Source organism: Ambystoma mexicanum, chromosome 5p (genome assembly GCF_040938575.1).
Source record: "Ambystoma mexicanum isolate Mex_15411 chromosome 5p, UKY_AmexF1_1, whole genome shotgun sequence".
NCBI lineage: Eukaryota > Metazoa > Chordata > Amphibia > Caudata > Ambystomatidae > Ambystoma > Ambystoma mexicanum.
The window spans coordinates 540,803,061-540,816,894 of NC_090930.1; the positions used below are offsets into that span (position 1 = coordinate 540,803,061).

At 47.5% G+C, this 13,834-nt stretch overlaps 1 protein-coding gene across 1 annotated transcript in view; it reads left to right on the forward strand.

The window, feature by feature from the left end:
• The window catches only part of TSPAN6 (tetraspanin 6), a 543,340-nt gene that overhangs the window by 99,555 nt on the left and 429,951 nt on the right, over positions 1 to 13,834 (forward strand). The window contains exon 3 of the mRNA XM_069612959.1: positions 6,642 to 6,716. Coding sequence (XP_069469060.1) covers positions 6,642 to 6,716 — 75 coding nt within the window. The remainder of the gene's footprint in view (positions 1 to 6,641; positions 6,717 to 13,834) is intronic.

Genomic DNA, 13,834 nt, shown 5'->3' on the forward strand with positions numbered 1-13,834 from the left:
ACCAACTCCCGATGCTACCAAAAATAACGCACCATATCCGCCGCGCCTGGTGGGACGCCCATAAACTGGTCGGCTGGAAGGGGAGGCCAACACTATGCCAACCCATAGGGCAGAATGCGCACCTCCTGGAAATAGTGAAAATTGGCTCTTTTGAACACTGGTGAGCAAAAGGGATAAATACACTAGCACATGTGATCCAGGGGGGTCACCTCCTAAACTTACCATGAAAGAGCAATTTGGCTTGGCACCTATGGACCAGTCTCGGCATTCGCAGCTGGCACATGCCATCCGCACCCAGTTCCCTGACACAATTATACCCCCCTGCTCTCCCATCGAGACCAATGTCCTCCCTCCAAGGTCACCTCTACCCTCTATCAGGCCCTCAACTCCTTCGGGGCCACACAACTCGATAGGCTCAAAGAAAGATGGGAAAGGGACTTAGGTGACTGGAACCTGAAGACTGGATAGATGCATTAATGTCCCCTAGACAAATTGGGATAGAAACCAAGCTCAGACTAATACAACTGAGAATCCTCCATCGCTCTTATTATTCGTGCACTGACATGGCCATATTGGGGGGGGGGGGGGATCCGAGGATGGGACATGCATTAGATGCAAAACTGAGCCGCCCACCTTCTACCATATGATCTGGGACTGTCAAGTGGGGGACTGTATCAACATGATCTCCACTGTCCTGGCGACGCCAATTCCTAAGGATCCTAAAATGACACTTCTGGGGAGAAGTGGACTTGACAAAATTATCCAAAAAAAATGTTGGCGGTTGCACTGGGGGCGGGCAAAAGACTCATCGCGGCCAACTGGGGCTCTGCAGACCCACTGTGCCCGAACCGCTGGAGCAATGAACTGGACAGATGCGCAGCTTCAGAGCGCCAGATCTATAACGCGCAGCGTTGTCCCCGTAAATTTGAAAAGATATGGGGTAAATGGCTCGATGCTCACTGAAATCCCCCCTCCCCCTCCTTACCCCTCCCCTGACTCGAGGACGTGAGTCGCAACCTGTGTTGCCAGCATTTTTGTCTCGCAACCGTCTCACGGCCCCTTGGCCCTGCAGTGCCCTTACCGCTGTCGATATTGCCTTGTTTTTTCTTTTTCTGATGAATGTCTGTTTAATATCTACGTTGTGTTGTTTAAATTCAATAAACAGAGTTATAAAAAAGAGTATCAGAAATGGAAGAGTAGAGCAAAGACAGGGCTGTGTCAGGATGCGAGTCAGCCAGAGGTGGAGGAGGAGGGAGGGGAGGGGGCCGAAAGCCTCATATAACGCACACTTCATGTGCCGGATGTCGGGGAAGGTAGGTGGCAGTGTTGGGGTAGGCTTGGCCTGGGGGGGAAGAGAGTGAGAGATGAGAGGAGGGAGTGATCACTCCAGGAGAGAGGAGTGGTTCGAGGGATGGAGAGTGGGAGGTCAGAAGAGATCAAGACATCAAATGTGTGCCCTGCAGAGTGGGTCTGGCCAGAGGGGAGGATAGAAAGGAAGAGGGAAGTTGCAGAGGTCACGGAAGAGTACAGAGGAGGAACAAGGAGAGTCTAGATGGCTAGAGGTCATCAAGGAGGAGGAGTTGAGTGGTTGAGGGCAGGAGGGAGGAGAGGTCCGCCCACTCGGAGAGATATAAGGTAATTTGGCCAGGAGGGCTGGTAGATAGCCACGATAAGAGAATGGCTAGGAGAGGGCGAGAGAGCCTGCAGACAAGGCATTCAAAAGAGGAGTAAATCTGAGTGGGAATGATAGAGGCAGGAATTCACTCGGGAAAGATCAGGGCTACACCCCCACCGGACCGGGAGGATCTGGGTGCGGAGAGGATCTTGTAGCCATCCTGGAGGAGAGTGTCAAAGCTCATGACGGAGCTGGCCGTGAACCATGTCTCGGTAAGAACAAGGATATTGAGGTCAAGTTCTTCAAGGAGGTGGCAGATGTCAGAGGAGTGTTTGGCTCAGAGTGGCAAGATGAAGGTTGCCAGCCTTAAAGACCTTCTGGGGAGGTTTACAAATCAGAGGTACGCTCTGCGGAGAAGGAGCCCTAGGTGGACCCTCCTCAGTCTTTATAGCTCCACTGTTCTCCGCTTCCTCTCCTCCCTCAGCCTCCATGCAGAATCTTATCCACCCTGTTCCCTTTCTTATATTTCTCTTTCAGAATAGGAGTACTTTTTCTGTGTCCTGAGACAGAACGGCCTTCAATTGTGTTTTATACCGCCGGAGCTCCTTCGCTTCCGTCGGAGATGTATACTTTCCCTGGGTGCCCCCCTGGCTGAGCAAGTTCTCCCCCCTATTTATTTTTTTCCTTCTTGGAGCCTATCCTTTTCAGGACCCCCAGATGGTTGCCTTAAAGCCCTACCAGACAGATTGGATCCCCACCTCTCAGGTATCATTGAAGAGGAAGTACTCCTTGATTCCCAGTAGTAGTTCCTGCTGCACTTCCTTATCCTTTAACAGGAAGTCATTGCACCTCCATCTCCCCCCCCCCACCCCCCCCCCCCCCCCCCTCAGGGCCTGCTGTCCTCCCAATCTTCACTGAGACTGACCAGATCATGGTCAGACCATGGGATTGGGGCGACCCAGCAGTCCAGAACTTGTGCTTTCAGGGTTGAGTCTACCAGGACCAGGTCTATGAGCGAGGAGGAGTTGTGTACTGCCGAGAAAAAGGTGTATGGCCTATCACCTTTCATCGGGGGCGTGAGTGAGTCACACATGCCAAAAACCTCATTTACCTGCTTAAAGCATTCCGAGTCTCTCACATTTGCCCTTGCTGCCGGTCGCTCTTCCGTTCTCTTGCAGTCCCTTATTGGGTCTAGCACCATGTTAAAATCTCCCCCAACCACCAATTACCATTCCGCAAACCCAATTTGTCCCTGACCCCTCCCAAAAGTCACACTGCCCACGTTTGGAGCGTACACGGAACCCAGCAAGAGCCTGGAACCATACATCTGTCCTTTGACAAACACCTCCCATTCGGCTCGGCTAATACCAATTCCACCTGAAAGCCCAGCTGAGACGAGCTCAGGACCACAACGCCTCGCCTTTTCTTTCACATCAGACGCCATGATCACTCCCTCCCACCCCCCACTCCCCTCTCTGGATCGTAGTCTGGGCTCTCAAGTCGTGCCCTCTTAAATCCCCGTAGTACCATTGATCGCTTACTCAGCGAGTTGAGGCCCTGTACGTTTGAGGGAGCCAATGATAATTTCACCCGGACCCGACATTGCCCTGTTGCCGGAGGATCACGTAACTTCATCCTCCCCTGAAACTGTCCATCGATGAGCCCGTTTCCTGGGCCCATGCTGCGTACACACCTTCATGAAATGACACACCCTGAATGTTACAAAAAACAACCCCTTCACTCCCCTTTCCCACCCTCCCACGGCATCCAACCCTGCCCAGATTCATACCTCAGGTGGGATCAAATCACCAGCGGGTCCTCCTAGACCCTGGACTAGCTTAACTAAGCTCTTTTCTTGAGTTCCCTTCCATCACCATATTTCTCAACATGGAAAAAAAAACATATGCTCCCCCCCCCCCCAAACGTTGGTCGCACCGACTCCCTTATCCAAGCAACAAGCCATTTTCCTCAAAAGACGGTCCAGCCGGAGTGGTATTGAGTTTCATGAATTTCCTCGACCCTGAAATTTTGCACCTGTTCGGCCCCTTCATGCATCTTTTCTCCTCCCCTTCCACTATTGGTGTTCTCGCCCCCCCCCCCATCACCAGTTTGTAATTATAGCAGTCCATTTCAAAGGATATAGAGAAGGGGCAGCCCCATCTGTATCGCACTCCCTTCTCGTTAAGCCATTTCGTGAGGGGGGTAAATAGGTGCCTCTTTGTCAGCATAAGCGAAGACCGATCCTGGTAGATCGCAATTTTCACATTACCATGGGCAACTGAGCCCTGCCCCTTCGCCTTTTCCAGGATATTTTGCCTGTCTGGGTAGTTGTGGAAGCACGCAAGAACTGATCGTGGACCCTTCCCCCGCCGCCCATGCTCTGTACACCCTATCAATTTTTATTGATATTTTCGTCTCCAAACAAGACCTTCACCGCCTCGTGGATGGGTCCTCCTTGGGTCCCTTTCCGATTCTCTCTCCCTCACGGTTTTCAAAGTCATCATTTTCAGGGCCACCTCCCCCTCCCTTCTCTCCAGCTCCACCAGCCTCATATCTATTTGAGTCTCCATTGTCTCAAGGGAGGTCTGGTTGTTCTCGTCTGCTTGGAGTCGCTCGTCAAATTCTGTTAATTCTGACATTTATTCTATCCACATTTCCTCCATTGTCAGCCCTCATCCCCCTGATCTCTTCAAAGAGGGAGGCAATGTCTCTCTTTGTGGACATGGTGTCACCCCCCGCCTCCTACATGGTGGAGTCTGCAGTGTTACTGTACGACTCTGGCCTCTGGAATTCAAGTTGTCCCAACTTCGCCCTCCGGTCCATGGGCGGGTGGGGTCCTCTTTTCTTGATTCACCCCTACCGGACTCACTGGTGACCTACGGTGTAAATGTGGCTCGCCTCTGTGCCCCGGGCCCCCTTCACACTGCTCCCTTGGGGTTGTTCTGTGTGCCTCCACATCTCCTCCGGGCCTAGCCTTCCTGCATGGGTGTGGGCCGTGGCATTGGGCCTCCTCGCACCTGTGGTTCCTGCAGAGACCCCCGCCCCAGGGCGGCCTGTTATCCTCTTGGCACGTCGGGACCTTCATCTGGTTTCACCACCTTCCACTGAGGTCCGCCACTGCACTCTCCTCCTCCGGACTTCTTCCTAGGGGGGGGCAGACGCCCCGGGTACAACTCCGGGGACCCCCACCTAGTCACTGCCTTTTGCGGTTGTTTGGTGTTCAGCACCCAAGGCTCTTAATGGTGGGGGTACCGTGGGGCAGGCACACTCCACTCCCCTTCTTCAGGGTGATTGCACCTCCTCCATTGGCTTCCCAGCACTCGCCATCAGCTTCCCAGCACTCGCAAGACCCTCACCCCACCCCCCCGCACACTGGGCCTAGTCTGTCCCGAGTCTCCACTGGTCTCGACGTATGCCCCTTCGTGCTCCCTGCTCCTTCTAGGGGTGGTCGGTGTTCTTCTCCCAACACCTCTCCCCTTCTAAGTTCTCTGCTGCAAGGGGGGGAGCTCCTCTCCTAGGCGGGCACACTCCCCATGCTCCTACCTCGGGCCGCACCCAGTCACTGTCCCTTGTGGTTGGCTGTAGGGCGGGGCGCACTCCGTTTCAGGTGGGGGGCGAACTGCTCCACTATCGGCTCCCCAGTGCTTTGTGAACCCCTTGCCTGGGACCTCTGCGGTCAAACATTTTCCACCATTTCCAGCCCCCACCGGACTCCCTGCACGCCCTGAGCGTGCGCTTTCCCCGGTTCCTCTCGTCCTCCTAGCGTTTCTGCGGTGGAAAAAGGGGCGAGGGGGGTGGGGGTGTGAGTCAACACCACCAGGAGCCAGGGCCTGTTTCACAACGGCCTCCTCACCTCTGGGCACGCCACGGCATACTCGTCATTGCGGTACTCATCGCCAGCAGGATTACTTTCGCTTTCCCGCTGGCTCCCGCAGCACGGCTATCTCAGCCACCCAGTGCTCATTTCTCTGTTTTTAGATCGGAGGGTGGCCCAAGGTATCGTGGACTTCCTTGTCTCTGGTGGCACCGTCTGGATGGCAGGGGGATCAAAGCATGGGCTCAATCCACTTTTCTGCATGCAGTGTCCGGGGGGAGTATGTTTAGGCTGAGTTCACCCGCACGCCCCCTGTTGGCCCAAGATTTTTATTTTTAATTTCTCAATTGGGGAACTCTTGTCATGGGTAGAACTTTTGGTAGGCACTCGATTTATGGATCTATTTTTGCATGCACTGGAAAAATGGCGTTGGCGCTGCTCAAAATGGTCTAATGTAAATCTCAAAAATATATTCATGAAAATTGAAATGTGCATTAGGTGTACTCCAGTAACCACATTGCACCATGTGGCAACACTTAGTCGCAAGAAAGCCAAAGAGGACTCTCCTTGGTACACCAAAGTAGTGCCCAACACTACATTCATTGCAACAAAATTGGCACTCTTGACCCAAGGTCACACCAATATATGCTCCATTATTGTCCATAAGACTCGTTTTTTTACTAGCTGGAGTCTTTTAAAGCAAACCGCTAACTTTTTTTTTATCTTGCTCACAATTTGAATGTTTTCAAGTGCAGATATGTAATGTGTTGACTCACTTACAGTTCATCTGGGTTGTTTTGATGACTCATTCCCTGATGAAGGACCAACTTCGTCCGAAATATATTCAACATGGTCTTCTGTTTCCATCACACTTCTAGCTTTGCCATCATATTAAAGGCTTCTGGACATTATGAGCCTATGCCGGTGTGACATCATGGCAAGAGTGTCAATTTGGTTGTAATTAATGTCGTTTTGGACACTGCTTGGGCACACTCAGCATGACGGAAAAGCCTTCTTGTGGATTCACATTTTTGCATGAATGCATTATCTTGGCCAAAGTTCAAATCCACATGGCATTACTGACTTATGTTGCTGGGATTAGAATGATCAAACCTAATGGCATGGATGCTCCGGTGCACATGTTTGCTTTTTAAAAAATGTTTCGGAGCCTGTAATTCTTTGTAAAATGGTTTTGTTTTTTCTTTTCATTAGTATGCCATGTTCCTGTCTGTTGTCTTTCTAATTGAGCTTATAGCGGCCATTGTGGGATTTGTCTTCCGACATGAGGTGAGTGTTTCAACACCTGCATTTTGAAAAGGATTGTTTCTCATCTCCCATGCGTTTCTGCTTGTTTTCAACAAATGTGTCTTAGAATCTACATCCCCAGTCAGGTCTTGCATATTCTAAAAATCCTACTAGACCTGCAGGCGAGCTCCTTGGTTCACTTACTCAACCTGAGTGAAATGCAGTCACCCCATGGTGACGGGTGACAAAATATTTACCACTGCTTTCTGTAATCGGTACACCCCGTTTCGGCGCCGCCGGTTTGGCGTGGGCCGATTCGCCGTGGCCAGTTCAGCGACGGGATGTTTTGGTGCTGGGATGTTTTGGCGCGCCAGTACTGATGGCTGAGTTGGGGGAAGCTAGCACACAGAAGCCTCATCTCAGGGCTGAAAGCACTTTGGCCAGGCCAGGACGAGCTCCAGCTAGCACACAGCCTGATCTCAGCACTGAAAGGGCTGTGGTCAGGCCAGGGTGAAGCACATGCGTGACTTTGGCGTCCGCAGGGGGTGTCTGCAGAACTTGGGGCAAAGCCCATGCATACGGGGCGGCGCACCCCTTGTGGAAAGTGATGTGTGCTGGAATACACTCGAGTGGTGAGACATTAAAACTATACATCCTTGCATAGGGTCTATAGGCGCGGTGCTCTGTGCACATGCAATCCTTGCATAGGGTCTATAGGCGCGGTGCTCTGTGCACATGCGATCCTTGCATAGGCTCTATAAGCGCGGTGCTCTGTGCAGAGGCAGCAACACCTTCCACCAGCCCCAAAGGCAATGTTTCACCAGACTGTTTCATTGGCATTATACTTGCGTAAATTATGGTTGCATTTGGGTATTTCTTTCCAACATATCTGCTACTATCACATAGGTTAACCCGTTTCCCCTTTCCCTGCTCTCTTAACCTACATTCCCCCGTTTTACTTTCCCAGATCTTTGGTCCAATATTGCACTTGACTTCAAATTCAGTTCGACATTTCTGTGCAGCCAGTTCGGCGCGGGCTGCCGCGCCGAACCGGCAGCACCAAATCGTCCCGCGCCGAAATGTCCTGCTCTGTAATATGGAGCCGGTCAATTATTTGGTGCAATGCTGCCACCCAGAGGCCAGATATGCACAGTTTATTTGCCATTTATTGCAAACAAAGTTTGTTTACAGTAAATGTCAAAGATTCAAACATCACCATACTCGCCAGCAAGGTAGGGTACCATGCAAATGGCACCTGCACTTCAACAAATTCTCGTCGCCAATGTGAGTGGCCAAGTAGATTTCTGCAAACCCTGAGTATTGCTGATCTCTCATACTGAAAACCAATTGTTTTTAAACATAGTAATTATAGTTTGCAAAACATGCTAAATGAGCAGATATTTTGAGCATGTGGATTTCAGAACGATTTCTGTAAGGATTACAAAAATTTCTAGTGCAGTTACTTTTTGTACGCACCCTTTCTTTTTTGGGTGTACTTGGTCTGGACTGAACTTCTGACACTGGCAATCTCAGACTATGACCGTACAAAAGAAGAACAATTAAAAATTGGACAAATATTGAGTACAAGATTTGGGTTTTTTGTTGGGTTTTTTTGGTCTTTTTCTGTGCGGAATAAACTCTAAAGGTCCATGGTGTTTAACTGTAGATTCCTAATTTTCGAGATTTAGTATTACAAATTCAAAATATATACAACATTTCAAGTGTTCTCAAAGTGAACATTTTCGCAAATGCAACCATGAGTGGCCTACCTGCACGCCCAGCGTTGTCTGATGGTCCGTTGTCTGATGGTCCTGTGAAAACACTGGTTCACCTACTGCAGAAAAGATTTGAGGTGAGGTATGTGGCAAAGGTGAGCTCGTAAAACAAGAAAACGGGATTGGACAGTACATTCCTTTGGGACATGCGTGCTCTCAATTTTAACACCAGGTGTGGACATACCTAATGCACAAAGCCACCATGAGTGGCTTACCTAGACTTCATGAAAAATCTGTTGTGAAAGTGGGGTCCGATTAGGTGTCCAGTAAATATTGCGGGCCAAGAGGAAAAAGCAGTTATGATACTGAGCAAATGTGATTGGGTGAGGGTCGGGTGGTTCATACTTCCAACTACAAATATACACTACCGTGACAAATATTGTTGGCATGCTATTCTGAATTGTAGCCCACTAAAACAAACGGACACATATGGACAATGCAACCGTGACTGGCATACATGCGTCGAGTGTAAGGGTAACAAAAAAACACTGGCCAAACAATTCTTTACTTGCGTACAAAGAATGAAACGGGCCATGTGTGAAAGGCACAATTGGGACACGTGCACATGGGATGTGGCAATATATTCGACTCGTCCTGGACATTCTTGCTCTCAAATGTAACCCAAAACATGTACCTTCCTAATGCACAAAGTGACCTGGGCTCTATGGGAGGTGCCTGAGGGGGCAATGAAAGCACTTGACGTCCCGTCTCCTCCCTTGGTGAAGAAAAGGAATGGGCCAAGAGAAAGACAATTATGACATGAGCTAATGTGATTGGGCAATACTCTGTATTGGGTGTCGACACAGTACCAAGACTGCTATGTGATCTGCCTCCTGCTAAATTGGTTCTGTGAAAAAAGTGAATAGTAATGCACAATGTGATGGGCGTTTGAGTCGAGTGCAATGTGCATAACGTTACCGTGAGTGGTATACCTGTGAATCCTGCAATGTGTCGTGTGATGCAGTGAAAGCACCGGCATCCCAGTCGTCTGAGGAAATGCAATGAAATTGAACAAGAGGAAAGATCAGACACAATCCAGACTGATACAGTTGTAACTGATTTAAGATTTACTATAATGCACAAAACATCCATGAGTTGCATATAAGGGTTGAGTGCAGTATGTGGGCGTGCACTGAAAACTGATTTGGCTGGCTACGTCTCGCCCGTTCGTCAATAAATGAAAGGTGCAAAGAGGAAATGGAGGCATAATAAAAAGCACACATGAAAGGGTAAAGGGATCCACAATTCTGACTTCATATCATTGATCTATAGTCTACTCACTGGCCTGCCTTGGTTTAACATGTACGTGTTAAACTGTTTATTACATATGTGGAATCAATTTCCTCTTATATATATTCCAGGGTATCATTGGTCCGTCTATTGATGTCATCTGTTTGAAAGTCATAGTTTTGTAGCCATTGTTGAATCAGTAGATTATCTTTTGGGAAAATGGGTAATACGGTCCCAGGTTTCTTGGTGTGTTTTAGTTTTGGAAAATCTGATGCAGGGTGGCAAAGAGCAGGTTTTGGAATGAAAAAGGTGATGTGTGCAGTTTTAAAAATACAAGAAATCCACAAAGGGAGACCGTGTCCCAGTACTTGTAGTATAAGGGACTAACCTGTTTCCCCTGAAAAATGAGCACAATGGATGTAAAGCAGTGATTTTCTTGCGTCCAAAAAAGTCAGTTCAGCAAATAAAACGGAGCAAAAGAAAGGGTGTCCCATAGAAGGCTATGGAAGGAATATGCTTGCTCACGAGTTGTAGTTTCGATCTCCCCAATACGTTTCTCACGCTTATTCAAAGTTGTCATCTTGTGTGGCTGTTTTGTCAGCCTGCTTTCATTACCTTTTTTTAATTGCCCTGAACAAGTTCTGTAAATCCACCTTTGTCGCAGACTGATTCCTCAAATGGTCAGTTTTCTCTGTGTACCATCATTAGTCTTTCACATGTAGCAGCACTGCTCTTGGCTGGCTTTGTTTCGCCATATTGACAGATAATCGGATAGAGGACCCATACTCACTGAATCCAACTACCTACCTATCTTGCTGATAGCGCAGATATTTGTGACGCACCTGCGATTCTCAAACTGCACCAAAGGAATTCTCCAGTCGATAGTCCACAGTGTCTTCTATCTCGATTTGCATGGAAGTAGAAGGGTATACGAATTATTTCCGATTGAAACCACAAGCACCCATAGCACCATGCTTGCACCCGATCCTCTTCAGCGATAGAAATTACATCTTAGACCAGCAGCCCCCCCATTGCCATACAGACATTAGTTTTAGTATGCGCAGCTTCATGAGGCTTGCCCGCACGTGTCCTGTACAGAGTCGGGGGTGGGGGGGTGGGCATTTGATCCAGTATTTATTACTAATGAACCAGGCACCTGCTGTACACCAGTTCATAACCATAGTAATGACAAAAGCGCACACTGATCTGTTTGGAATACTCCCAATAAACGTACCACACCACTTCTGTGATAGCTCGACATGTTTTCCTTAGTGTCGCCATATTGCTAGGCGAGCGCTCTCTTGACACATGCAATAGTCATTATCGCGGCCCAACATGGTAGCCTAGCAAAACTGCGTAGCCAGCATGCAGTAGACTCGAACACGTAACATAGTCGCATGATCCTGCCTGAGGGCCCAATGACATTGGTTAGGGCAACACTAGCCCCCAGCTTGTCGCTATGTTACCCAAACGGCATTAATTTAGGAAAGTTTGCTGCATTGCGAGCATTCTTCTCCTCTTCAGAGCTTCAGCTAAATATCTGTTCGAAGCATGCAGCATGATCGCACGCCTATTTGCATGCGACACCGACTCTCGCGGGTAAGTCAATCCCCATAAGGCGACAGGGCTTCTTAGAAGCATAATGACAACCCACTGCCAATAGCTTAGTGAGTGCGCACACCCATAGTCTGACCAATTTCCTTTTCTATGTCTCGTCCGACAGATGCACGCAGCCACAAGAAGGCACCACTGCCAGCCTCCAAATAATCGGACTGCCCCACCCACTAAGTATTTGAATTTGGAATACCTGCAATAAAACCCACCTTAGTCGTAGACAAAAGTATCCAACAATGGTTCACACCACAGCCAAAGTAGCATCTAGAGGTTAATCTACCCATTACCAGGGGTCCCCAACCTTTTGTGCGCAATGAGCAAAATGTGCATATCAAATGAAATGGTGAGCACCATCCATTCTTCGACGGAACAAATGGACACTCGATTGGTGGAACATTTTTTGCGACACAAATAGAAAATGTAAAACTTTAAGACTGCTAATAGAACATTGTAATTTGCAGTACTTAAGTTATCTATACCACATGCAAGTCTAGTAAAGGAAATTTGCAAGGCCTTAAATTACTCAACATTTCCTGTAAACAACTACTTAATATCACATGAGGTTAGTGATCAGTAGGACATTTTTAGACAGATGGGACCAGTCAAGTTCTTCAAAAATATAATAGAACTAAATAAACATCAGGTTCTCACGCAAAATATTTTTAACTAATTTAGCGCAAATGCTTGGACAGTAAAATTGGTCACAAGTGGAGCACTGATTTTTCAGATGTTTTTTGGGATTATGCCCAGGGATTTTCCAGGATCATTAGTGGCAAATTGTGCATTCCTGAGCATACAACACCGGTAATAGTGTTTTTCAATCATCGATTACTGTATTATGGACAGTTTTCTTTTCTTCACGAATCTTATGAAATGTTCAATTACTGATTGAGCAGAGAGTGATCACTATCCTCTTGAGTTAAACTTCCTATGGCCATGGGTAGGCACTATGAAGATGTCTGACAGCAAGAGGGGCTAGTTGGCAAGGCCTAAGCGCAACAAGGAGGCACTGGAAAGAATGACCAATTCACAAGAAATTAAGATACTCTCTTAAAACTGTAAACAGTTCAGAGGTCACAAAGGAAAGGGCCAGTTTGTTTAGTCTTTGGTTGAAACTAACCCGGATAGAGCTATTGGCAAATGGTGTCCACAGTTCAGGAGGTTCAAGTTATAGAAAGGGATGCCCCGTGGCTCGATGTAGAATCTCAAAGTATATTGAACCATTATTTAATGAGTGGTGTGTACACGGCTTGCCAGACTTAGTTTCAAAAAGGGCATCTAATTGCTAAAAGACAAAAAAAGAATTAGCGAAACAATGGGAGCTTTTGTTGAATTACACCAAATTGTGGTTTGCTTAATGCGGTTGTCGAGACTGGCATTCTGCCATCTCATGAACAAATAGTGCTTGGACCACCAGCCCTCCACGATTATAGGCCAATTTCCTCACTGGACATCGCCAATAAGATATTCTCCAAATGTTTGTTGCGCAGAGTAGAGGAGTGGGCTCAAAGCAACAATATTCTGAAGCCATCCTAAGTAGGTTTCAGGGGAGGGATTAGTGCTGCATCATGAGCACCAGCATAGAGAAATACTCTAAGCTTAAGGGAGGGAGAACTTAGTGGCTTTTTCAGATTTGGAGAAAGCATTTTATTTGATTGATAGAAACGTCTTGTGGCGTAATTTACATTTTATTGCAGTCTCTAACGGTTTATTAAATCTTATCCAACTGTGATATGCAGACATCACAGCAGTTGTCCAATGTAAATGATCGGGGAATGGTACATTGTTCCCCCCCACCGATAAAGGTAAAAAGCAGGGATGTCAGTAGGCCCCAATGCAATGTATTCCTTTCACACTTTTGACTTCATAGGATAGTTAACCCACCCTTTCTTAAGGATACATTTTATGGGTGCTTCTTTATGCAGATGACCCGGCATAATTAAGCGTAAAGAAGCATTCTGAACTTTGAGCCGGCAGTTCTCCAACAGGGCCTGCTATACACAGATCTAACCCATTTTTATGTCATTCGCCATTATGTTAATAAATACCAACCAGAGAAACATAAAATGTATTTGTTTTCTACAGGGCTCCACCCAGAAATCCAAAAGGTCCTGAATCCAATCCAGAAGGCAACAGCCAAGTCATAGCAAGTTGCCGAAAAACTTCCCACCAGAAGACATTTAGTCCCCCATCCACTGTCATGTTTTAAAGGGCACCTGCTAGGGCCCTTGTTAATTCAGTTTAGATGTAGACCTGCAGAAGGAATGATTTCTTGAAATGTTAAAATAAGTAATCTTTCTAACCGCTGCATCTGAGAAAATCAGTTTGAATGCAAAAGCTAAGAAATTAGGTTCTCCTTGTTACATGTTATGTATTGAATTGCCGTACTTGCTTGAATTGCTTTTTTTTGCACTTTACCTAATCTCTTTGAATTGTCCCTTTTGTATGTAGCATGTTATTGATTGTTTTGCGAGTTCACTCGAATTGATTGTGATTGCCTACTACATGCTATTTTTAGCATACATGCATAATAAAAAGATA